General features: G+C 49.0%; 1 protein-coding gene across 1 annotated transcript in view; it reads right to left on the bottom strand.

Moving 5' to 3' along the window:
* Positions 1–1,627: 1,627 nt before the first annotated feature.
* Positions 1,628–23,784, bottom strand: part of LTF (lactotransferrin) — a 29,479-nt gene continuing 7,322 nt past the window's right edge. The window contains exons 3-17 of the mRNA XM_034997329.1: positions 21,730–21,838; positions 21,221–21,403; positions 20,804–20,951; positions 19,773–19,828; positions 18,100–18,278; positions 17,440–17,614; positions 16,398–16,552; positions 15,212–15,302; positions 14,230–14,277; positions 13,484–13,639; positions 11,492–11,633; positions 6,498–6,565; positions 4,546–4,730; positions 3,223–3,412; positions 1,628–1,839 (exon numbers count right to left, since the gene is read on the bottom strand). Of these exons, the coding sequence (XP_034853220.1) occupies positions 1,805–1,839; positions 3,223–3,412; positions 4,546–4,730; positions 6,498–6,565; positions 11,492–11,633; positions 13,484–13,639; positions 14,230–14,277; positions 15,212–15,302; positions 16,398–16,552; positions 17,440–17,614; positions 18,100–18,278; positions 19,773–19,828; positions 20,804–20,951; positions 21,221–21,403; positions 21,730–21,838 (1,920 nt within the window). The 3' untranslated portion in view covers positions 1,628–1,804. The remainder of the gene's footprint in view (positions 1,840–3,222; positions 3,413–4,545; positions 4,731–6,497; positions 6,566–11,491; positions 11,634–13,483; positions 13,640–14,229; positions 14,278–15,211; positions 15,303–16,397; positions 16,553–17,439; positions 17,615–18,099; positions 18,279–19,772; positions 19,829–20,803; positions 20,952–21,220; positions 21,404–21,729; positions 21,839–23,784) is intronic.

Here is a 23,784-nt window from a genome sequence, read left to right as displayed (position 1 = left end):
AGAAGGGAAATAGGGTCCTATTGCCAAGATATTCACTGCTCCTTTCCACTGGGCCTCTCCCTGCAGGACATCATATGCCTGCCTCGTTGATGTCGTGGCCACCCAACTGACTTTGAACAATGAAATGATGGGAATGACAAGGTCGTTGTCCTACAGAAGCTCTAGAAATTAGTGAGGCACCTCCCCCTCTCTTTTAGCCCAGGTCTCAGAACAAAGACAGATACAAGCATTTGTGTGTAAGCCGCTAGGATTTCCATAGAATTTATTAGCGTAAGCTGATGGATTCAGTGATGTTCGATTTTCAAATTTAATTTTGGCCAGAAAGGGGATTTCACGGGTGGGGCTTTAATTTCTCCTTTGTGTCTTATTTATACAAGAAGGTTCATACTGTTCAAATGTTATGCTTTGCGGGGCTGGTACCGTAACTAATACGGCAACAGCATTAAATGTTGCTCGCTGAATAACCTTCTCAGGCTAGTGAGGATAGACTGCATATCTGGGCCAATAATTCATAGTTGCAAAAGGTGAGTTTTCATCCTAAGCTTAAAGGACCCTAATCCACGTCCTTTCGTGGCAGAGTTCAGAGCCTGATGCAGGCAGCAGCAAAGCTGCCTACACATCGGTGGTGGCCACCCTTGTCTGGCGTCTGCCTTTGAAGGGGCTGTCTTCACCCGGTTGCCACGGGTTTACCTGTTGCATCCAATGAGCCGATGGAAAAACTGAAACCCGGAAAATGATCCCTTCCCAAGGAAGAGTTAGCAATCTGAGAGAGCTGGTACCTAACCACCAGTGAGCCCCACTTTCTGGAAGAAAGTCTGCATTAGTAGCTGAGACCCCATCATTTGGTTCTCTCATGGGTCAGAAGCAAAACCCTGGAGAAAAAAACCATGGGGGACACACTTAAAGGACAAAGCATGGGCCGTCCACAAGGCAGAGGAAGGAAGACCAGAGAGGAGGACCCTGCCACAGGGTCAGGGAACGAGACCGGGAAACCCTGAGAAGCTTGGCGGTTTGGGAGGGCATGGGCATCGTTTTCCAGAACCACCCAGGAGAGAGAACAGGTTAGAACCCAATCACGGTGAGGTGCAGGGAGAATGAGAGAGTGGCCCAACCAGCCCACTCCCTTGCTGAAGGAAGAGAGGGCAGCCCGCTTGGACCGTGCTCTCCAGAGCTGGGCCGAGGAAAGTGGGGGGAAAACGAGTGAGTGGAGGTTAGCCGGAGGTGGGGTACAATAAGGCCAGTCAGACGGCCAAGGGACAGAAGGTCGTCACCTCTCCCTATGACGCCTGTATTATTTGTACATTCGCTGTACCTGACACAATTTATTTAAAATACCAAATACTCAAAACTCTTTGTGATATCCAGTGTTTTTCACTAATGCCTTGATTCCTACTCCCTATTCCCTGCCCCTGCCCTAGAAACACACGCACACACACGCAAACATCCATGTGAACAACTAGCCGATGCCCTTGGGGAAACTAGCTACTGGGCCTGTCCTCTGCTTCCAGAAACTGCGGGACAGAGGAGGCCCTGGACCTGGAAAACGCAGAACGAAAGGCCAGCTGTGCTGGCACTTGATCAGACATGATTTCAGCATAAAATCTAGAAAAGATGAATGACGCTTTACAAGGAATGAAAATCAATGGTCTTTCTCATTTTATTTATTGCGAGGATGATAGCAGGGAGCTGGGAAAGCAGATGATTGGCCAGGAAGGGAGAAGGCTCAGCACCTCCGGGAAGGGCCGAGAGCAGCGAGGGGCTGAGGCGCCTCAGGAAGGGAGGCCAGGCCGTCTTCTGGCAGGTTTTATCTACTCAGGAAGGCGCAGGCTTCCAGAAGCGCTGTGGGACATAACCAAAGCAGGAGATTCAGAAACTGATCTTTTTTTAAACCAAGAGCTCAATCAAGGACTGAAGTACTGAAACACAGACCTTCCCCTGTCTTCTCCCACCAACCCTCGGCCCGTGCTTGCTCACCTTGCCACCGCCCCCCCCCCCCGACCCCCAGAGCCTCCTCCTAATGGCAGCCACCACGGCTCTTCCTGCCTTGGCCTGAGTGACACAGGACCCACCCCCATTTGCCTCTAACTGAATCAACTGTCACACTCAAGTCACAAGACACGGATGGTCCTCAGATGGGAGCAATCAAGTCGCCCGTCTTCAGGCAAATCTGTCTGAGGTGGTGTTCACCTACTCGTGCACTCAGGCATTCACAAATACTCGCTGAGGCCCGCTTTGTGTGAGGCACTGTGCTAAGTGTGGGGTCCAGCAGGGACACACGGGCCCTGACGTCACAAGAATAGCCCTGCAGCCTCTTTGTCAGAGCAGAGTCCTCGGACCACCTGATCACAATTCCCCGAGATGCTGGTTGGTAAAGAGCGGTGACAGTATTGACATTTGGGGCCGGGGAACTCTTTGTTGGCCAGGCTGTTCTCTGCTTTGTTCAGCAGCATCCGTGGCTTCTGCCCACAGACACCAGCTGCACCCCCTAAATTGTAAGAATCAAAAATACCTCCAAGCATCGTCCAATGTCCCCTGGTTCGGGGGGGCGGGGGGAACTGCACCTAGCTGAGAAGGACTGATACAGAGCTTCTTGGCCCCACCCCATCCCTGGGCCCCCACCGCCCCGAAGCCTCCAGTGTCTGATGAGGTACCAGAAACAGGGCTCTGGGTGACCCCATGTGCAGGGGAGGCGGTGCACATTGCAATTTTAGAATCACCGCCTGGAGCCTTACGACACTCTGCAATATCTTATGTTTTTAAGGGAGCAAATTATTTGACAATACATTTTCCTGGCTAAGATACTTTCTGAGAATTTGTATTCTCCACGGCTGATATTTATGGTAACTGTCAAGAGACCAGAATTTGTGTGTGTGTGTATATATATATATATATATATACACACACATGTATGTGTATGTACATGTGTATAAGCTCATGTACATATACCTACATACATATACACACACACTTCATTCTACTGGATAAAATGAATCACGGTTTCTAAAACCCACGACAGGCACTATCAGCATTATAAAAGTTTAGCATATGACCACTGCCTTATTTTTCTCTGTCTTTCATCTCATCCGGGACGCTGTAACTTCCTGAGGCAGCGGGATAGGACATCGCCCTTTTTTATTCCCTTCTTCATTCCTAGAATGCCTCCTGGCCCTGCAACCTCGCCACCCTTCACGCATGCTGGCTTCTCCGGGGCGTTGCACTTACGGGAGCTTGAGCACTGTTGTAGGTTAGCAACGGCCGTGACGTATGCTGATCCCAAATATTCTTCGTACGTGTTTTTGCCCTGGAGTTTGGCCAGGCACTCCGTGTTGTCATTGAACAGAAGGTTTTTGGTTTTAGACATGAACAAGCAAAACTCTCTTGGGCATTTAGCTCCGTTTCTTCCAAACTGATCCTGTAGTAACGGGGCAGACGGTAAGGGAGCGGCCGAGGGAAACAGGAGAACGTATGGATTGGGAGGGGCCAAGGACATCTCTTCCATCCAGGCTCAGCCCCGGGAAGCCCAGGGAATGAAAGGAGCTGAGTTCTAGAGGTTTTCCACCGCTTGGCTGAGCCTTCCCCTGCCCCACGTCCTCCTGCGGCCCGTGTCCTGGGTGCGGCAGATCCACCGGGTGGTGCCTGGGCCCCTCACTACTCCTGATCTCACCTCCCACCATCTTTCCCTCCTTGTCCATCTGTGGCCTCTTCCCGTAGAACCTCTGGGTGGTTAGATGACAGCTGAGGATTTCTGAGCTCTCCCCCAAAAGCTGATCACCTACAGCACTCTGAGAGGCCAGCTCCAGCATACAGACAGTCTGCACTGGAAATCATCTCTGCCATTGATCAGGTCATTGCCTTGGGCGGGTGGGTCACTTAGCCTCCTGTGCAGGGCGAGAGCAATACAGCTCCGTGATGGACCCCCTCTTGCCAGCACCAGTGAGCGTGCCACAGTGAGGTTACTGTGCCCATTATTGCCATTCTAGGGCCTTTAAAGCAACCTGGAGGGCGCCTGGGTGGCTCAGTTGGTTAAGCGATTGCCTTCGGCTCAGGTTATGATCCTGGAGTCCGGGGATCGAGTCCCACGTCGGGCTCCCTGCTCATCAGGGAGTCTGCCTCTTTCTCTGACCCTCCCCCCTCTCATGCTCTCTCTCTCAAATAAATAAATAAAATCTTAAAAAAAAATAAAATAAAAATAAAGCAACCTGGACACAAGGTGTTCTAATACAAAACTAGAAGCTCTAAAAGAGAATCACAGACTTTAAGGAAATTGCATGGTTCCCTTCAAACCACTTCCCACAGATAGCCTTCAATCTATAGAAGTTCCGGGTGTGTTGTGTCTAGAGACACATGTGGACGCCTCTGTGGTTCTCATCACTGAGACTCTGGGTGGTTCCTCCGCATGAAGCGAACACGGTCAGCGCCAGCGTCTGGCAGCGGGACAGGAGAGGGGGGCTCTGGACGGGCTGCTACCCCTTTGCCACTGTGACCGCCCCGCCTCGCAGCAGCCCGAGCACGTAGGAGAAGGCAGGAGGCCCTGGTCATCCACACCTGTTGGTTGAGCAGCACCTGCTTCAAGTGTGTTGCCTTATCTTCCCGAGATACCACAGCGTGGTTCGGAGCCGTGGCCAGGTGGCATCTCGCAGCCTCTGTCACGGGCTTCCGGGTGCCATCGAGGCACAGCAGTTCAAAGTCCTCCAGCTTCAAATCCTTAGCCCAGGCCTCAGGGTTCCTGCCTGGGGAGAGAAAGAAAGGCGGCATCAGCCACGGGGCTGCCCCGCTCAGTCAGGTGGGTCGGACGAGTCCACTGGCCTCTCCTGAAATGCACACATGCGGGTCGCGGGGACGCGAGGGAGAGGGAAGGAAGTTTTGTCCACACAGGCTATACAAACTTCAAACACAGCAAACATCGGTGCCGCTTCCATACAAGCAGACAGGATCCAGGAACATAAGGGAGCGAAGCCCTGACACATTCTACAACGTGGATGAGCCCTGAAAACGGGATGCTCAGTGAAAGAAGCCAGGCACAAAAGGCCACGTGATCCCATTTCTGTGAGACGTCCAGAATAGGCAAATCTACAGAGACAAGAGAGGAGACTGGGGGTTGGCAGCTCTGGAGGCGTGGGGAAAGGTGCCAGGGTACTTTATGGGGCGTTCTAGAGTGTTCTAGAATTGGACTGGGCTGGTGGGTGTGGTGCTCCGTGAATGTGTTAGAGACCACTGAATCCCACACTTGGAATGGGCAGATTTTTATAGCACGAATTATATCTCAAGAGAGCTATTAATTTTTTAAAAAGAATGCCCTCCACCTGTGCCCTATTTTCCAGTGAGTTCCAGAAAAAGAATATCTGGTTTATGTTCAAGAAGAAAGTGTTTTGTCCTTCCCTTCATATTCAAATGCTCTTAGTGTATAACCAGACAAAGGACAGGAACTTCTACAAGTTTATCGAATATGTTCCATTAATTAAAAAAGATAGTTGTGAAATCGTGAAGAAACTTACACTGAAATCTGACATTGCTCTAGGGGATCGAGAGTAACTTATCGTGATGAGCACTGAGTCATGTACAGAAGTGTTGAATCACTATACTGTATACCTGAAACAACTATCACACTGTATGTTAATTATACTTCAATAAAAAAAAACTGACATCAATCAATCCCCAGAGATCACTTAGATTAATGGTTCATAAATTCAAAATGGAATTGTATGCATGTCTGTGTGTGTGCAAACACAGGTTCAACGTTCAGGCCCCTGCTTCGCTCCTTCTGCCCCCTCTTCCCTCAAAAACAAAACAAAACAGAAACAAAAACACTTTATCCATTCTCTTGGCTTTGTCTATTTGATATTGAGATCACTCCAACAAATTTTTATGTCTGTCCTCAGTCCCTCTCCCAAGAGACATGGGGAGGCTCAGAAGAAGGGAGGAGGGGCTGTGACTGCCGATATTTGAAGGACAGAGGCAGAAGGTCGAGGAGGTTCTTTCTCAGAGGCTGAAGTGGCTAGTCATCTGCTGGGGACCGTGGGGGCCGAGTGGGGGTTCAGGAGAAGGCTGCAGTTTGGAAGGTGGCCAGATGGCTTGGGGGGCTGAAGATGGCAATTATTATTCATCTTCCATTATCTGTACCTGCCTGTGACTTTGTCCCCAAAGACTCCCAAGGAGTTTCCAAACATAGGGCTCACACAGGTCCGAATGAAGGCCCTTACTTCCTTTTTTAAAACTATGGGACAGGGAGATGGTGTGCTTCTGAGGTTGACTAGACAAAGCCAGGGAGACATTTGCTATTGAGGATGGCTGGTGTGTGTGTGTGTGTGTGTGTGTGAGAGAGAGACAGAGAGAGGGAATTTGGTTTCAAAATCAATGTGACACTCACAGACATACCATGTGGCATAACGAGGTAAAGACTTTTGGAAGTTATTTGATCCAAACCCTAGAACAGGTTATAACAGCTTCCCAATTGCAAACCTGAATACTGAGACGCGAAAGGGAAACACTTCGCTTACCATTCGTGTTCTGCAAGACAGTGACGTCTTTCACAAACGCAACGTCTCCAGCCTTCTCCGCCAGACACCTAAAATGTTCCAGAAAATAAACACATTGCCACAAAAGAGAAACTATTAGGGTTTTCATAGGTATTTGTAATATAGATTCCAAAAACTGAAACACAGGAAGAAACATGGAACAGATAAAGATAAATATTTCCAGGAACTTATGGTTTAAAATGGTAGCTTGAACACATGCGTTTGTGAACCTTCCCTGCTTCTAGAATCCCAATAAAATGACGTTAGTGAGATTGCTGGGGTTTTTTACATTAGCAAGTTTTTTTAAGCCAGAAACCGTGAGCAAGAGGAGGGCAGGAGGGGAAGAGAGAAGGTAATACTGACAACGTTTGGAAGGTGGAGAGCAAATCAATGAGCTGTAATTGACCCAACAGAGCAGAAACAGCTTGTAATGTAAGCTGAAAGTGAGGGAAGCCCAGAAGAACTGAGGTGTGCTACAGAACTCCAGAAAAGCTCATCAGCTAGAAGCACCAAGCACCATGAAAGTGACTGAGACAGGAGGACCGGATAGAGTGTATATAGACACGGCTTATGTGCCCTCCTATTCCATACGGATGGGAGGTGGCTCCCCACCTCCCCCAAGCAGAGCACTGAAGGTTTGTTCGTGAGAGATTGAACCTGAACAACATTAAAGACAGAGAGCCAAGCACAGTGGAGAGCAGAGGCCCAAGACTGACATCGGAGAGTGGTTTGAGTATCTATATTCTGGTAGGTTAAATCATAACCTCTTTCCCCCACTCAGCCTCCCACAAAGCGTACGAGATGATTCTTTCTCTGGAAAAGCTGATCAATCCAAGAAAAATTCCTATAGATTCTGACATGGGGAAACTCCACGGTGAAATGACACAAACCAGTTGCCCCAAAGGCGAGACCCATAACCAAGCCAAGACGTGGCACCCGATGCAAAACTCACAGCACTGGTGTTTCATTCTTAAATATGGACAAATGGTCAGAAACCACTGAGGAAATACTGGAAAAAATGTAGACTGAAAAAATGTAGCTAAGGGGCGCCTGGGTGGCTCAGTTGTTATGCGTCTGCCTTTGGCTCAGGTCATGATCCCAGGGTCCTGGGATCGAGCCCCGCATCGGGCTCCCTGCTCAGCGGGCTCCCTGCTTCTCCCTCTCCCACTCCCCCTGCTTGTGTTCCCTCTCCCACTATCTCTCTCTGTCAAATAAATAAATAAAATCTTTAAAAAAAAATGTTTAAACAAATGTAGCTAATTATACTCAGAAAATACAGAGACAATACAGGAGAGAGAATAAAACTTTTTTTTTTACTATAATGAATATCATTAAAGAGATGAAAGAAAGTGTAGCATTCATAAAACAAGAACAAGAAGCTCTAAAAAAGGAGCAGTCAGAACACAAACTGTTCTTAGAAAATAAAAAATCATCTTAAAAATTCTCAAAAATGATATATTGATTAAAAGGTTAAGCTGAAGAAGTATCCCAGAAACCGGAAGATAAAGAAAAGCAAATTATAAAAAATAAATAAGAAGAAAATGAAATGATAACCCAGGAGTCAATAATTTAAGAATTAAGGTTTAAAGAGAAATCAGAGAAAACAGAGTAGAAATTATCAAAGAAATAATGAATTAAAATTTCCCAGAATGGAACAACTTGGGCTTCCAGATGAAACAGGCCCACCAAGTGCCCAATCCAAAGGATTAAAAGGGACTCACATAAAGAAATATCAGTGTGAAGTTCAGAACATTGGAGATTTTTTTTTAAATCATTTTTTTAAAAACTCAGAAACTTCTTAAGAAACTTGTTTTTTAAGCATTTTACTTTTGATAAAACTCCAAATGAATTTTTCCTAAAAAGTATTTTTCATTCATTGTTAAATCTCTGTAAATTTAGAGAGAAATACATATTTAAGAGAGAAGTTTAGGTGTCTGATTTCTTTACTCTTCACAAAATATTCTTTGTGTCAACCTGTGCATCTAAGATACTTCCTAACCCTCCTAAAGCTCATTCTCTCAGAACAAGGAAATTACAAATAAATTGAAAACTCAAAAATCAATTTTTTTTCAAAAAGGAAGAGTCATATACAAAGAATCAGGAATCCAAAATGGTATCAGATTTCTCAACAAAAATTCTAGATTTAGAAGACAATGGATTGATGCTTTAAAATTTTTGAATTTGCTGTAGTTTCTGTCTTTTTGTTACATTCTAGATAACTTTTTCACATATCTTCCTTAATTCTCTTTTCAGCTATGCCTAAGCTGTTAAACTGGTCAACTGTGTAGCTAATTTCAATTGCTATATTTTGTCCTTTCCAGAAGTTCAATTTATTCTTTTATAAAAAAAAAAAAAATACTACCTTGTTTTTTCTGATGGATGTTGCTTCTAGTAACTTTCCCCCTGTGTTTTTAGTTAATATAATTATAGTTACTTTTGACTCTGTACTGCTCATTGTTATCGAGACAGGATCTTTGAGCAATCGTTGAAGCCTAACCTGAAGGTGCTTTCAGGCAGGTTTCTAGAGGGGACCACTTTTAAAAATATTTATGAGTTGAGAATTTCTGGACCATTCTAGGGGATATAAGTTTGAGCTGCAAATCCATGCAGGAGATGGCTCATGCTTTCTGTTTCTCAGGGATGGTGTGCATTCTCCTCCCTGTTTTCTTCAGCACCCAGCAACTCGATGCCCTCAGGAGTAGGTGTGGAAATTACTTCTGATTCACTCCTACCTTAAAGGTGTATGTAACCTCTGTGTTCAAGTTTGTCACGACAGGTAAATGTCCTCAGGACAAAGTGAACACTTAGCTCTCTGAATTCGTATTCTCCCTTAATAATCTTACTACTTTGTCATTTATTCGATATTCTTAAGAATGTGTGTGTACACTCGCACGCACGCGCATGTGGACTAATCCAATGTTTTGGCTTGGTTTTAGTGAGACAATTGTTCAAAATAGCTAATGCTGTCATTTCCCAGATAGGGAAAATCCTGTCAAAATCCCTAGGGAGAATGTTTTTCAACCGACAGTTACCCACCCAAACTATAAATCATTTCAAAGGTAGTACAAAGATGTTTTCAGACATGTAATACTCAAAGAACAGCAATGCCAACTCAGCGTTTCTCAAAAAGATGTGTTGTGTGCCAACAAAACCAAGAAAGCAGACGATATGGAATCCAGGAAACAGGCAACTGAACAAGAAGTACGTCGAAGGGAAATCCCAGAATGACCGTCAAAGGGAATCCCAGGACCACAGGGGGGCCTGGGGTCTAGAGGGGGTCTAGAGAACACCAGTTTGGACTGGGCCGGGGCAAGATTCCCAAGCATCTGAAGAACCTGAGCCAGTATTCACTCTGGGCATGTACTGTTAGTAGGTTTACACCACTGGCTATGGGTTTTGAGATGAAGTAGTGATTTTTTTTTTAAGCACAGAGAAGTAAGCAAAATAAATAAATAAATAAGACACCTATTAACTCTAGAGTAAACAAAAACTTTGTACCATAAGGGAAGTACAACCTTATTACACCACGTATTTAATATGAGAATATTTACATATTCATAATAACGTAAGCACTGAACGTGACATAAATCTGTCGGGTGCTGAAAGCAGGTGAAATCTGTGTTTGTGTGACACAGAGCAGCAGGAGAGGCTAGAACTTCTTCTTCCATAATGGAAAGTCAACGGAAAATAGCTGAAAATTGAAAATTAAGAACCAGCAATATAAGGATGTTAGTTAGAAATATAGAGGTGAAAGGACTTCTGGGTCCAGCTTTCAGTTTACATAAAAGGCAAAGCATTTCCTTCTTGTATAAAGAGGAATACTAAAGTGTAGGTGTTTTCAATGAAATAATACCTTCCCACGAGTTTAAAAGAAAAAAAAACACATAGTTCCTCTGGGTTTTTCTCAGATATGTGTCTACCCAATATTTCTGAGCAGAATCACATTACAACTTTTCCATTTGCAAATCCTTAGTCTTTTAAAGATACTCTTGTACATTCACAAAATATTTTCGTGAGCCACTCACACTATAGTAAAAGTTACATCTACATCATCCCATCATCGGAGTGAAGGCTACTGAATTTATATATTAAAAAGTTCAAAGACTCCAGTTGGCCACGGTCATTGTCAGATCTATGACACCATCTGGTGGTGCAATATCCTTTTTTTTTTTTTTTAGTAGGCTCCACACCCAGTGCAGAGCTCGATGCAGGGCTTGAACTCACAACCCTGAGATCAAGACCTGAGCTGAAATCAAGAGTCAGACGCTTAACCGACTGAGCCATCCAGGTGCCCCAAGTGCAATATATTCTTGATGAATAGAGAAAAAGAGGCTGGGGAGGACCCCTGAGAAGTGAACAACCGACATCTGTATGAACGGGGTTGTAATTTTGAATTATGGATAGTTACTGTGGATCACTAAGTGGTTATAACTGGTGAATTCTGAAAACTTATTTTTTGGTTTACCTTTCACTTTACCAGTGGAGAATAACATTGCCCTACTGCTTTGTCTTTGCCATTTCTAAGGCTGAAATCAAAGAGAAAAGTAAAGAGTGAGACGTAATGACAACCCCGATCGGGGGCGGGGGGGGGGGCGGCGGTTGGCGGCTACAGGAAAGAGAAGTCTTGCCCATAAAATTGAATTGTAGAAAGGACGTAAGAGACCACCAAACACGACCCATTTGATTTTGAGGAGGAGGACACTGAGGCCCACTGAGGCTAACTTTGGCTCCAAGCCCTGGGGAATAGCCCAGCAGAGCTGAGGTCATGCAGTCCCGTGGGAGAAGCCCTGTGGCAGCCTCCGGGGAGGAATGGAGGAACCCTCAGGGGTTCAGCCTCTTAGTGGACCTCCAGGCTGCCCCCTGGCTCTGATGTGACAGGTCGTATCTGTCTCCTTAGAAATGCACTGCCAAGATTCTGGAGGATGAGGGACGAAGGACAGGGCCCTACCCTGGGCAGGCTCGGCCACAGAACTCACCTGAAAGCCCCAGTGTAGCCAAAGTATCTCTCACTGTTGTTGGGCACGCACTTGTTCTCACCCTTCTTGTCGCCAATGCACAGTGCACAGAGATTGGACTTCGGGTCAGACCCAGGGGCACAGCTCTGGCTAAAGAATTCATCTGCAGAGAAGGAACATGGGAGTCAGCGCTTCCTACCTGAGTCGAGACAAGAGGCCTCTCTATCCAGCAGACCATGCAACCTGGGTTGGGTTCATTCTGTGGCCCGGGATGGACAGCATACTCTCGCTGTCACACACAGCCACGCGCTACCACCCACCGCGGGCCCAGCAGAAATCAGAAGAGCTCACACCGGAGGCACTGACAGGAAGTCTGCCCAGGGACTGACCAGAGGGTCCCACTGTGACAGCCTCGGGCTGGAAACTCAACCGATGAACTTGGCGGCAACTCGTGGCAGAACCTGCAGGCCGCCCTCCAGGATCTGATGTCCACTTTCTCCAGAAATAGAAACCCTGCTTTTTACCTGGGTGCCTGGTCCCTTAGAATAAAGACCGGCCTGACCAGATGCCCTGTGGCTAGTACAGAACTCACCAGTGAGCTCCTTAGAAACACCCTTTGAGGGCGCCTGGGTGGCTCAGTTGGTTAAGTGACTGCCTTCGGGTCAGGTCATGATCCTGGAGTCCGGGGATCGAGTCCCGCATCGGGCTCCCTGCTCGGCAGGGAGTCTGCTTCTCCCTCTGACCCTCCCCCCTCTCATGTGCTCTCTCTCTCAAATAAATAAATAAAATCTTTAAAAAAAAAAAAAAAAAAGAAACACCCTTCGAAGACAGTTGGCACAGGCCCTTCTCCCCTTCTCCTTCCTTCTGCACACGGCATGCAGAAGCGGGCACTCAGCCTCCAGTTGTGACAATGGGCCATGAAGCAACCTTGAGCATGGCAGCCATGCAGGTCGCAGCCAGATGTCTGAAACCCGCGTCTCTGACACCATGTTGTTGTCACAGTAGCTCTGGACAATCTAACCTCTGGGTTTCACTTACATGGGGAAGAAACCTCTGCTTGGTTAAAGTCTCTGCTACTTGGAGTTTTCTCTCCTGGCCACTGAACTTAATCTGAACTAACTCACCGTGTGATTTGACCCACGTTCAGGAGTTAACGTGGACTTATATTGGACTTATATGGGTGAAGGAGAGAGGACACGGTGGGGACAAGAAAGTCCTGTCTCGATGAGCAGCTGGCACCCATTACCAGATTTGTGCGGCGCCAGCCCCTGGAAGAGCCACACCGCGTGTCAACCTCCGGAGAGGCCCAGGGAGCACCAGCTAAGGTCCCCCCAGCTCGGAGGCAGCCACGGGGCTTGGAAAGGGCGACAAAGGTGAGTGCAGAGCCCCACGGAAGTCTGTCTGAGCCAGGCTCCCAAATCCACTCAAAATGCAGCAGCACCCCCCTCACGGAGATGCCTGCACGAGAGGCGAGCCCCACACTTCCACATCAGCAGGCCCGCACAGGTGGGGCACGGCTTACACATGGGGTGGGAGCATGGCACATGGCAGGGAGAGAAGGCCCCAGAAGCAGGCGGAGCCAGAACCCTTGAGCTCTTATTTGGTTTCCTGGCAGTGTGGAGGAAGAAGTCTCTCTCCTGAGGCAGGCAGGTGCCTTTCCCCAAATTAGGAAGCCAGTGCCTACGAGAAATTTGGATCCAGCACTCCAAGAGATAATAATAAAAAAAAAGTAACATCTGTACTTCTCAGAACCTGCGTCTATTCTTAGGGTGCAGAGAAGCAGATTGATCCTGCAGTTTTTTTATCTTGGGGGGGTGGCTGGGGCAGGGGAAGTGTGGGGTAGAGATCCACTCAATGCTGCTCTGTCTGCAGGGGGCAGCCACACGGACAAAGTGCTCACCCCAAAAGAGGCCTGCAGGCCACAGTCGGCCTGCCCCTCCCCGCCCCCACCCTTCCCTGAGGTCCCACAGCTCAGCGCCCCCACCCACCCACGACGCCCTCAGGACGCCTTACCGAACTTGCAGGAGCCTGTCTGTTCGAAGAGCAGGCCCATGGGGATGTTCCAGCCTGCAGTCCTGCCCACGGCTGTGTGGCAGGACTTCCTCTGTCTCAGAGAGTTCCAGGTGAGACCGGCATCTGATTTCCTGACAACGGCCACAGCAAGGTACCCTTGAACCATAGAAGAGAGGAGAGGGGGCTGGCATCGACTTGAGCGTAGCTGTCTGCAGCCTGAGCCAAAGCAAGTCGAGGAGCGCCCCCAGGTGGTGATGCTCCCGGATACCTAGCCATCGTCAGAAGCTTAAGCAGCTGCTCTATGTGAAGGTGAGACTGATCTAGGCTATGAAATGAAGAAGTAAGACAAGCTGAGCCTTTAAGTGATTGCCGGGAACCATCCCTGACCAGCCACACATCATCCCTGAGTTATACACCGACAATTCGCCGTGATATGGGAGCCGCTGGGCGAGTACAGAGCTCTTCTGAATCGGGGACAAGCATGGGCTCTGGCGGGAGGGCGGGGGTGATGCTCAGAGCACGGGATGTAGCACAAGAGACCTGGTTCAACTCTGAAAGTTCTCTGCCAAGTGTGAAGGTCAGTAGAAGATTCATTACAATTACTCATCTGTGAATTCTCTGCGTTTCCAAAAGAACTTAAGGCTTCTCCCGCTGCATCTCTGTGAGTTTTTTTAGAGTTCCTGCCACCTCCTCGGGCAACGAGGATGACTTGCCCTCGACCCTAAAATGAGCAGGTTCCAACTCACCTTCCACCGGTCTATCCACACAACCTGCTTTATTAGGGTTCTGTGATTCTGAAAGGACAAAAACAAGCAAAATGTCATTAAGCACTGAGCTTTGTTGAGAAGTTGCAAACTTTTAAACCTCAGCGATGCAGGATCAAATCCGAAGAGACTGTGCAGTGGTCCAGGGACCAGAAAGGCATCTGTGTGTTCACAGATGCTCACAGCAGCTCGTTCACAGCGGCCGCTGGCTGGACACCATTCAAATGCCTCTCCACCATAGGACGGACAAATAACTGTGGTCGAGTCACACCACAGAACACCGTACAGCCACAGATTCAATATTCTTTGGATGAATAGCACAAACATTAACACCGTAACACAATGGAGAGACGTACAAAGCACACGCCTCGCATGTAAGGTTTAAAAACAGGCAGAACTCTTCTGTGCCATCTGAGGTCAGGGGTCATTACCCTGGCTGGAGTAAGACGGCTGGTGGCAGGAGGGCACCCGGGGCCACGTGGAACTTGCTGTGTCTCAATCTGGGCACTCACACAAGGGGATGTATCAGTTCGTGAAATATCACTGTTTTTCTGTATGTGTATTATACTTTATTAAAATCTTTTTTTAAAAGATTTTATTTATTTATTTGAGAGGGAGAGAGCAGGAGTGGGGGGCTGGGCAGAGGGAGAAGGAGAAGCAGACTCCCTGCTGAGCAGGGAGCCCGATGCGGGGCTCGATCTCAGGACCCTGGGATCATGACCTGAGCCAAAGGCAGACGCTTAACCGACTCAGCCACCCAGGTGCCCCTAACGCCTTTTTTTTAAATGAAGAGGAGGAATCTCTTCAATCTATGCTCTGTTGCTCCTCAACACAGCAAGCTGTGTGGGTAAAAGCCCCTTTCCTTTATTCTTTCCCCCGATTCTCCTGTTTGACTGCATCCATCCATCCATCCATCTCCCACGGCCCAGCGGAACAGACCAGAGAGGACACTCCCCTGACTCACTTTGGCTCTCTGCCAGGACGGGCACCAAACCGCACTTGCCCGCAACATAGATAAGGCCTCCATCCAGGCTCAGGGCATCAGCTTTTCCTTTCTGTAAAACCAAAGCAAATCGTCAGCACCACGCAGTGAGGCTGTCTCCTGTCCCGCCTGTCTTTACGGTTTTTAAGAGCATGGCTTCATGTCAGAGAATGTCAGGTGTTCCCATAAAGCAGCAGAAAGAGACCAGGTTTGTTTGAATGGAACATCCAAGGAAAGACTACATGCACTATGGATTCTCTACCAGCCTCACACGCCTTTCATGCTGTCACTTCCAATGCAGAGACCACGCACAGGCAACACTGACCCTCTGTCCTCCAAGCACTCTTGGGACGCCCTCCTGGACCAGCCTCTCTCACTGAGGAGAGGCATGGGCTGCATCCCGGGGGCACCACACTCAAAGTGCTACACAGAAGTTGTTCAACATGGGGCACCTGGGTGGCTCAGTCTGTTAAGCGTCTGCCTTCGGCTCAGGTCATGATCCCAGGGTCCTGGGATCGAGCCCCGCATTGGGCTCCCTGCTCAGCAGGGAGTCTGCTTCTCCCTCTCCCTCTGCCCCTCCCCCTGCTTGTGCGCTCTCTCTCAAATAAATAAAATCTTTAAAAATTAAAAAAAAAGTAGTTCAACACATGAGCAGGAATGACTGATCCGCCTCGCCCTGGGAATGAACGAGCCTGCTCCCCAACATCAGAACATAGATTCATCAAGACTGCAAACTCCCTCTTCGGGCCAGTAATAATTCTTTTGACAACTCTACTAAAAATATCTGGAGACGTGGCTGAAGATTTCTATTGAGGGATGCAGCACCACGGGGTTAGAGGTAATAACGAAACAAGGGGACAAAGCAGAATAGGATCACGACTAAACCGAGCCACAGACACAGGAAAGATACCCTAACCTCATTTTTAAGTGTTTTCAGAGAATACATCTTCACGTGGGAAAATGGCCACGACGTACCGTCAAGTGACAAGGACTCAAAGCCTGCGGAGCTGGTGCCGTCCAGGATGGTTGCGGGCATGTGCACTCACGCACCAAGAAATCCGGGGCTGGGGAACGATCACCCCCCGAACGGCGGTGTAGCTCTGCTAGTTGTGTTCCACCTGCTACCTGTCGATGCCTCCCCGGCCCCCTGCAGTAAGCGCGCCCCTACCTGGACCAGCGCGATGCAGTCCTCGCCGCTGGGCGCCGACTCGCAGCTCACGTTCCCCCTGCTCGCGCGCCTCCACTGCTCGCACTTGCTCAGCTCGTCCGTGCCCACCGCGCACCAGGCCACCCGCGCGCGCCGCTCCGCCGCGTCCGAAGCCTCTGCGCACAGGGACGCGGCCGTCGTGGGGCCCAGAGCCCGGCGGGGACACCCCGGCGCCCGCCCGCCGCCCGCCGGCCCAGGGAAGCAAGCGCCCGGGCACCTGCCGCCCTCCCCCTCCACCCTCAGACGCGCAACCCCTTCTCCAGGCGCGCGCAACCCCGGCTTCTCATTCCCCTTCCTTTGGAGACTTCCCTGGCTTCTAATCCACCCTTCGAGCCTTAGTGCAATGACTTGCCTAATATCTCGGTCCCACGGGATAAAAGCTCCAGGACACAGAGACAGTGGCAGTCCCAGGAGCTGGCCTAGGGGGCGTAGAGCCCAGCCCTGAACTCCCCTAGGGCAGTCACCACCGTTAACTACAGTGAGGTGTCCTGGAAACACGCCCCCCCCCGCCCCCACCTCCCCGCTGCAGCCAGGAGAGGAGGAGCCATGGCGGAGCCGGCCCACTGTGGTAGCCGCCAGGTGCAGGGCCCCAGGCCAGACGTGGTGTCCACCAGGCCTCGGGGTTCATCCCTGGAGGCACCCTGGCTCTCTTGGTTCCTGTGCACATATCTTACTACATAGGAGGCACGTTGATTGTTCTGCCAGGGCTGGGGAGCCTGATGTAGACAAGGACATAGAACAGCATTGGGCGCCTGTCACAGGAGTTTGGACATATTAAAATGCCCTGGCTTGGTTGATGGAACACTGGTATCTGCCTCCAGTGGAGAAGTTTAAGGGAAAATGATTGTTTAAAATAGGAAATAACAGGACATAAGAGGCATGCCCCGAAGGGAACCTTGACGATAGTATCAGAGCACTCCAGAGCAGGGTCCTTCCTGGAAGGCCTCCCCCGTGGCTGCCCCTGCACCAGCCTGCCCCCAGGGCCTGCCCGGGCCTCACTCACTTTCCTTCAGGCCCTGGAGGGCATTGATGTAGTTGAAGCCAAGGTACAGCTCAGAATCTATATTTGAGGGGATCCTCGAAAACCCAAGGGCGGAGTCTTTGAACAGCAGGTCCTTCTCCCCTTCAGGGGAGCCGAAGAGCTGGAATGAAGATGACTTGTCTTTTCCAAACTTTTCCTAATTCGGGAAAAATCAGAATTACAGTCTCCGTGGTAAATAGAGAGGAAAGAAAAAACACAATGTTGAAAAACAATGATCTGGAGCTGGGGGATGATTCTGAGAGCGGGAGCCTTAGTTCACTTCCTCCCGTGCAGGGAGCCAGGCGCCATCCCTGTGACAGGAGCTCAGCTGTGGCTTATTCCTTAGAAAGCGGCTAGGGTCCAAGCACTTTAGGGTCCTGAGAATACGACCTCATCCTCCCTCTGCTTCTGCTCCAGCTCACGAGACACTGTTCATCAGTAATGCTGGAGAGATCTTTATTGTTTCTGCTGTCCAGAGCACAGCCGAGTTAGGGAGTTCACGGAATTTCTTAACTTTTGGGCAGAGAGGCTGCAGAGCGACTTCTGGAGCAGGAGGAGATTAGGGAAGGAAGGAATCTCCCGACACCAATCCAAGCGGGGGGGGGGGGGGGGGCGGGGGGGGGGGGGGGGGGGCATGGATACCTGTGCCTTCTGGAGAAGCTCCCAGATCAAGTCCTCCTTGCCATTCACACTCCGGGCCACAACAGCATGTGAAGGGATCCGGGCCAGGTGACAGTTCTTGAAAGCGTCCACGGGCTTCCGAGCGTTGTTTAAGCAGAGCAGCTCATACTTGTCCTGGTCAGCCTTGTTGGGCAGGTTCTCTGGAGGAAGGGTGGAAGTGAAGGGGAGCCCAGATGAGCCCACTGGAGGCACTGACCATGAGCTAGTGTTGCCCTCTTACCAAAACCTCTACTCTCCCTGACGCACTCTGCAAAACTGGGGGGTCAGAAAGGTAGTGGATTGCTCCAGAACATTCAAAAAAGAAAGATAGTGCCCAGAAAGCCTTGGGGGCTAAGCCCAGTGTTCCTCTGAGTCAGACAGGCTGCTCTGGGATTATTAGGACTGCAGCCAGGCCAGCCAAGGAGGGGGGACCGGCCCCCATCTGTTTCCATGTGGCAGAGGCAACCCCAGGTAGCCAGCCAGGGGGCAATGCCTCATCCACCTCTCTAGAAAGAATAAAAACTACAAACACTTTTAAGGCAGGAAATACAGTTGAGTCGCTTCCCAACATTGGGTGTTATCAAAAGAAAGGGAAAGAAGACTGTTTTTATGAGCGAGGTCAGCCCGATTTGGAACTGCTAATGTATCTCGTACATAAATTGCTTCAGGATACATAAGGTGACAGGAACCTGCCCAACTCATCTTACGAGATTAGTACAACCTTGATCTCAAAATCAAAGAGAGAAGTACAGGAGAGAATTACAGGCCTTTTGTACTTACGAACATAAAATGCAGCAATCTCAAATATACATTAGCTAACTCAGTCTAACAGAGTATTTTAAAAACTAATAGATCAGGATTAAGTTTTGTCAATTTATTCCATTAACGAAAGAATGGCCAGTCATCAAAAAAGCTGAAGCAATGCACGTCATTAATGGAGTAAAGGAGGAGAACCATGAGATCATCTTAATAGTAATAGATGCAGAAAAAGCATGTGTATGTTCAACATCTACTTGTGTTTGTTTGTTTGTTTTTTAGTTTCAGAAAACTAGTAATATGGAGAACTTGGTAAAGTTCTTGACCTTGACAAATGCCATTTATCACAACGGCTACAGCAAAATCATACTAACAGAAGAAAACGTAAGCATGCACTTCAAATCTGGTGGACACATTCCGTGGAGCATTCCTCAACTGTTAGAACCACTGAACTAGACATACATAGATAAATCTCTAAACATAGATAGATCTCTAAAGATAGATATATCTCATAGATAAATCATAGATAAATCTCTAAAACAAAATGCTGGGTGGAAAATCTGGGTAGTAGCATGGTTTCTAATGTTGAAACTCCTGTGGTCTTAGAACCCAAAAACACAAGGGGCGCTCTACATTTTGCAAGACCATATATGTCTCGAAGGACCCGTGTCAAGTGCCGTGGCGGGGCTGTCTATGAGGAAAAGAAAGGCGGTGGGTATGGTGGGTTTAAGGAAAAATGATTGCTTAAATTGGAAATAACAGGACATAAGAGGCATGCCCTGAAGGGAACCTTGACAACAGTGTGCCAAGAGGTGAGGAGTCCGATTAGCTCCATGCTCAAAATTACGAGAGAATAAAATAAAAGGAGGAGTGCCCCTGGCTGTCCTCCTGCCTCTTACCAAATACTGTACTGTCCCTGACAAATGCCACATCTCCAGCCCCTTCTTGCAGGCACCTATGGAATGAGAAAGCACCAGAAGGGTCAGCACGGAGCGGCCCTCCCCAACTTCTTCCTCGTGCATCCCAGGAGAACAGGGTCCTAGGGCTTGTCTCCTGTGGGCGTCCGGCCCACGGAGGTCAGGGCTCTGAGGCTCTGGAACACCCCATCTGGGGAGGGGTCAGGAGCCACTCCCAGGTAGATGGTGAGGAAGAATGGCTCAGGTGCTGGCCAGAGACAGCACCCCCCCTCCCGCCCGCACCTCCTCCTGTGTTAGAGGCTGAAAGGGCAAAATGGGTCTTTCTATATAAAAGGGTCTGAAGCCTCTACACCAGAGAGTAAAATCTGAGTATCCTCGACCATGTGGTTCTTTCTCCCAGGACTGAGTGGTGGCCGGCAGACAGGCAGGCCAAACTGCCCGAGCGCAGGAGGCAGATGGGGGAAGAGAAGCAGCCTCAACCTCAGCCTCAGCCTCAACCTCAGCCTCAGCACGGGGGCAGAGGGTGCTGGGGGCAGTCGGGCAGAGCTCGCTGTCTCCCAGCCAGGGTAGAGGCCCGTGCGGAGAAGACCATATCAGCCCGGACACTCCAGCCGTCCCGCCGGGAGCGTGGGACTGGTCATCTCATGACAAGACCCCTGCAGTTCCTCTGTGGTTAGGGAGAGGGCAGAAGTCCGCAGGGGAACCCAGGACATCAGAGGGCAAAGCCAGACTCAGGGTTCTTCAGGGAGAAGGAATGACCACTGCCGGCGGGGTGGGGGAGTGGGGATGGCTCCCTGGGGTGTAGAGGTGAGGGGCACCTGGGGGGGGGGCCCAGGGGTGGGGGCTGGAGGGGCACATGCTCCGGGCAAAGTCAGTTCACTCTTTGGACTCAGTGCTTCTGTCTACACGGCAGTGGGAGAACCGGACCTGCTCTGTGGGCCGGGCCGGTGGGCTGAGCTGTATTTGGGGCCAAAGAAAAGGCCTCCGTGGAAGAAGAGGGCCTTCTCACTCACTTGAAGGCACCAGAGTGGCCGAAGTATGGTTCCTGGGCGGAGCAGGCACACTTCTTGCCCTCCGTCCCTGCACACAGGCGGCACAGTTGGGGGTACCGCCCCGCATCCGCACAGGGCACGCAGCTGGCAGAGAAGAATTTGGCTGCAGCTGTTGGACACAGAGAAGTAGACCACACAGTGCGATCCGGCCCGGCCACAGCTCATCACACCTCCCAGCGTCACTCCTGCGGGCAGAGACCACCTCCCCCACCCCTGCTGGATAGCCTCCCTCGTGAGGCTGGGAGCACAGAGATGCACTTGGCCCACGGCAGACTCGGCTGCCACCTCCCAAGGGCCGCCTTGGGCTCATCGCACATGTTTACCAAGTGGCCTGGAGACCCGTGACAGAGATGGCCCACCATCCCCCAGCCACCTCACCTTCCTCAAGGGGCTCGGGTGGCCCTTTCCAGTTTAAGAACGGACGAAGGGTACCCATGGGGATGTTCCATCCAGCCGGCATGTGAAGGCCTGTGTGGCAGGACCTCACGCCTTGCAGTTGGTTTAGCTGGAAGTTGGTGCCCTTCTTGGCTATGGCCACAGCATAATAGTGGATTCGTTGCTCTGCAAAGGGACAGAGAGAATTGCAAGCTCTTAGCCTGAGAATTAAAAGGCTTAGAGGGAGAAAAACAGCCCACCTTGACCTTGCCCGAGTGGAAAGGGGAGCCGTGTTGCTGCCTTTTCCTCTGGCCTGCTCTGTTTCCCCTGGGAGCACACGCATGTCCTCCCCCAGTGGGTGGGCATCTGGCCTGAAGAGCCCAGGGACTCCATCCGCTGCAAGGGGGGCGCTATCTGAGACCCCACCTCTACAGCTCAGCCCCTCTGGCTGCACAGAGCCCAGGGCCAAGGCCAGGGCCACCCCAGTTTCTGGGTCTCCAGGGAGAACTCACTTTCTTGGGTCCCATACACCTCAGCCACTATGGGTCGCAGTTTGTTGGGATCCTGGCCTGCCTCAAACACCAAATCACCGTCCAGGGTCACAGCATCTGCCTTGTTTGCCTGAAAGCAAAGACACCAACCAAGCTTCAGGAGAGAGCCCGCCCTAACCCAGGCCATTTGATTCCAGGAGGTCACAAGTCTCCGTGGCTGGAAGGATCTTCAGAAGCGTTGCCTTTCGGTCATGTTCACTCATGTCCTGTGAGAGGTGTCCTCCTCTGGGGCCAAGGGTCCCTCCTCTGGGGCCCTGCATCAGCTCAACTGCTTTAACTCCTGGGGTTGCTATGTTGGCTCTTTTGTATGAGCCCCCCTGCCTGTATTGGTTGTTCATTTCAGCCATTTCTATCTAAAGTTGTTTATTCTAGATGCTTCCTCCCATTCTTTTGCTCTATGTTTATTTCTTTTAAGTTCTTTTTTATCGAATAGAAAATAGAACTATTACGCTATCTTAAAATTATCATAGTAAACCATGTGCATCCTCTTTGGCATATTACTTTTCATATACTTATATATTTCTTGTATTTGCAATCTGGTAGAGATAATATTTGGTGGACTGCTTTACTCATCTAAAACAGCATGACATTGTCTTACTTCTGCAGCCTTTATTGATTTGATTGACCTCATAAAATTTTATGATAGCGTGGTTGTTCCATAGTTTATCAAATGATGCCTTAAATGTTCAGCACTTTCTGTTTTTGCTGTGATATCTATGCTTTCATGGATCGTTTTGTCCTCATAAATTTTTTTTTTCCTTCTGATGACCTGTTGCCTTGGATAGGCATCTGAGGGTGGGATCACAGACAGGGAGCATGTTTATCTTCATGGCCCTGGCCACTGTTGTTATTCTGCCTTCCAGAAGATCTGTAATGTCAATTTAGAATGCCACCAATCACGAAGATCAGTTTTACTATAAAATCACCAGCAGGACTGGCTTTCATTTTATTGCTATTATTTTAGAAAATGCAAGTGCTAACAAATTGCTTAAGTGTGTATTCCTCTGGTTACTAAGGGAAACATTTCCTATTTTTAGTAATTATGCATGCCCTCTTACTAATGCTCGGTTCATATCATTTTTCATAGATGACCCTACATTTCTTACCAGGTTGAATTAGTTCTTTAGAGTATACAGTAAATAGCAAACCCTTGTCAGAACTGTTGCATATTCCTTCTGGTGCTTTCTAAATTTTTTGGTTAAATGTTTTTAATGGCTATAAATTAAATTTGTTGTTTTTCAATCTGTCAGTTTACTTCATGATTTAGTTCATTGCTTAAAAGCTATGAGAGTTCTTGTTCTCTAAAGTTCTGAGAATTAAACTGTCCCTTGGTCCTTCAATAATAAATGTTTTATTTCCAACCATGTCATTTGATGTGTGGTATGTAGAACTGATTTCGAAGGGGGCTTTTATTAAAAAGGCAGATTTTGCGACCTCATCACAGGTACTTGGTTGAATAGGTTAGAATAAGGTCTAAGAATCTGCATTTTAAACCAGCAGGGTATGCTGGTGCTCTTTTTCCCCCATGCCACAGTCATAAAATAATAGCCTACAACACTGTTCAAACTAGATTTTTCCCCCTACATACTGTTTCGATAACTCTAGATATTATTAGAAACTTTGACACAAATTACCCACTCTGTGCTAGAGTCAAGTACCCACAACAATGGCGCAGGGCAGGGACACAGAACATATATGTTGAGTGAATGAGTAAAAATTATTTCAGTAGATCTTATATCTCAAAAAACAAAAGGAATCTGAAATCATCCGGAAGTCATGATTCCCTCTTCTCTCCCTCTGGAAACGTCTTGCACGAATGTCTGTCCAATGGCCGGTGCCCTGGCCGGCCCTTCCCCAGCAATGTGATGTGGTAACTACAGACCAGCTGAGCTTACTTTGCTCAGGGTTTGGCAGTAATGATCTTCTGGAGGTTTTACCTTTCAGAGGGACCGTGACTTTTGCCAGTGTTACATATTCATCCAATGTGACTGCTTCTGTGTTTGCAACAGCTGTAAT

This window comes from Mirounga leonina, unplaced genomic scaffold (genome assembly GCF_011800145.1).
Source record: "Mirounga leonina isolate KUSES-001 unplaced genomic scaffold, KU_Mleo_1.0 Mir_94, whole genome shotgun sequence".
Classification (NCBI taxonomy): domain Eukaryota; kingdom Metazoa; phylum Chordata; class Mammalia; order Carnivora; family Phocidae; genus Mirounga; species Mirounga leonina.
Note: the sequence above shows the minus strand (reverse complement) of the source record. Positions and strands in the feature narration are given on the sequence as shown.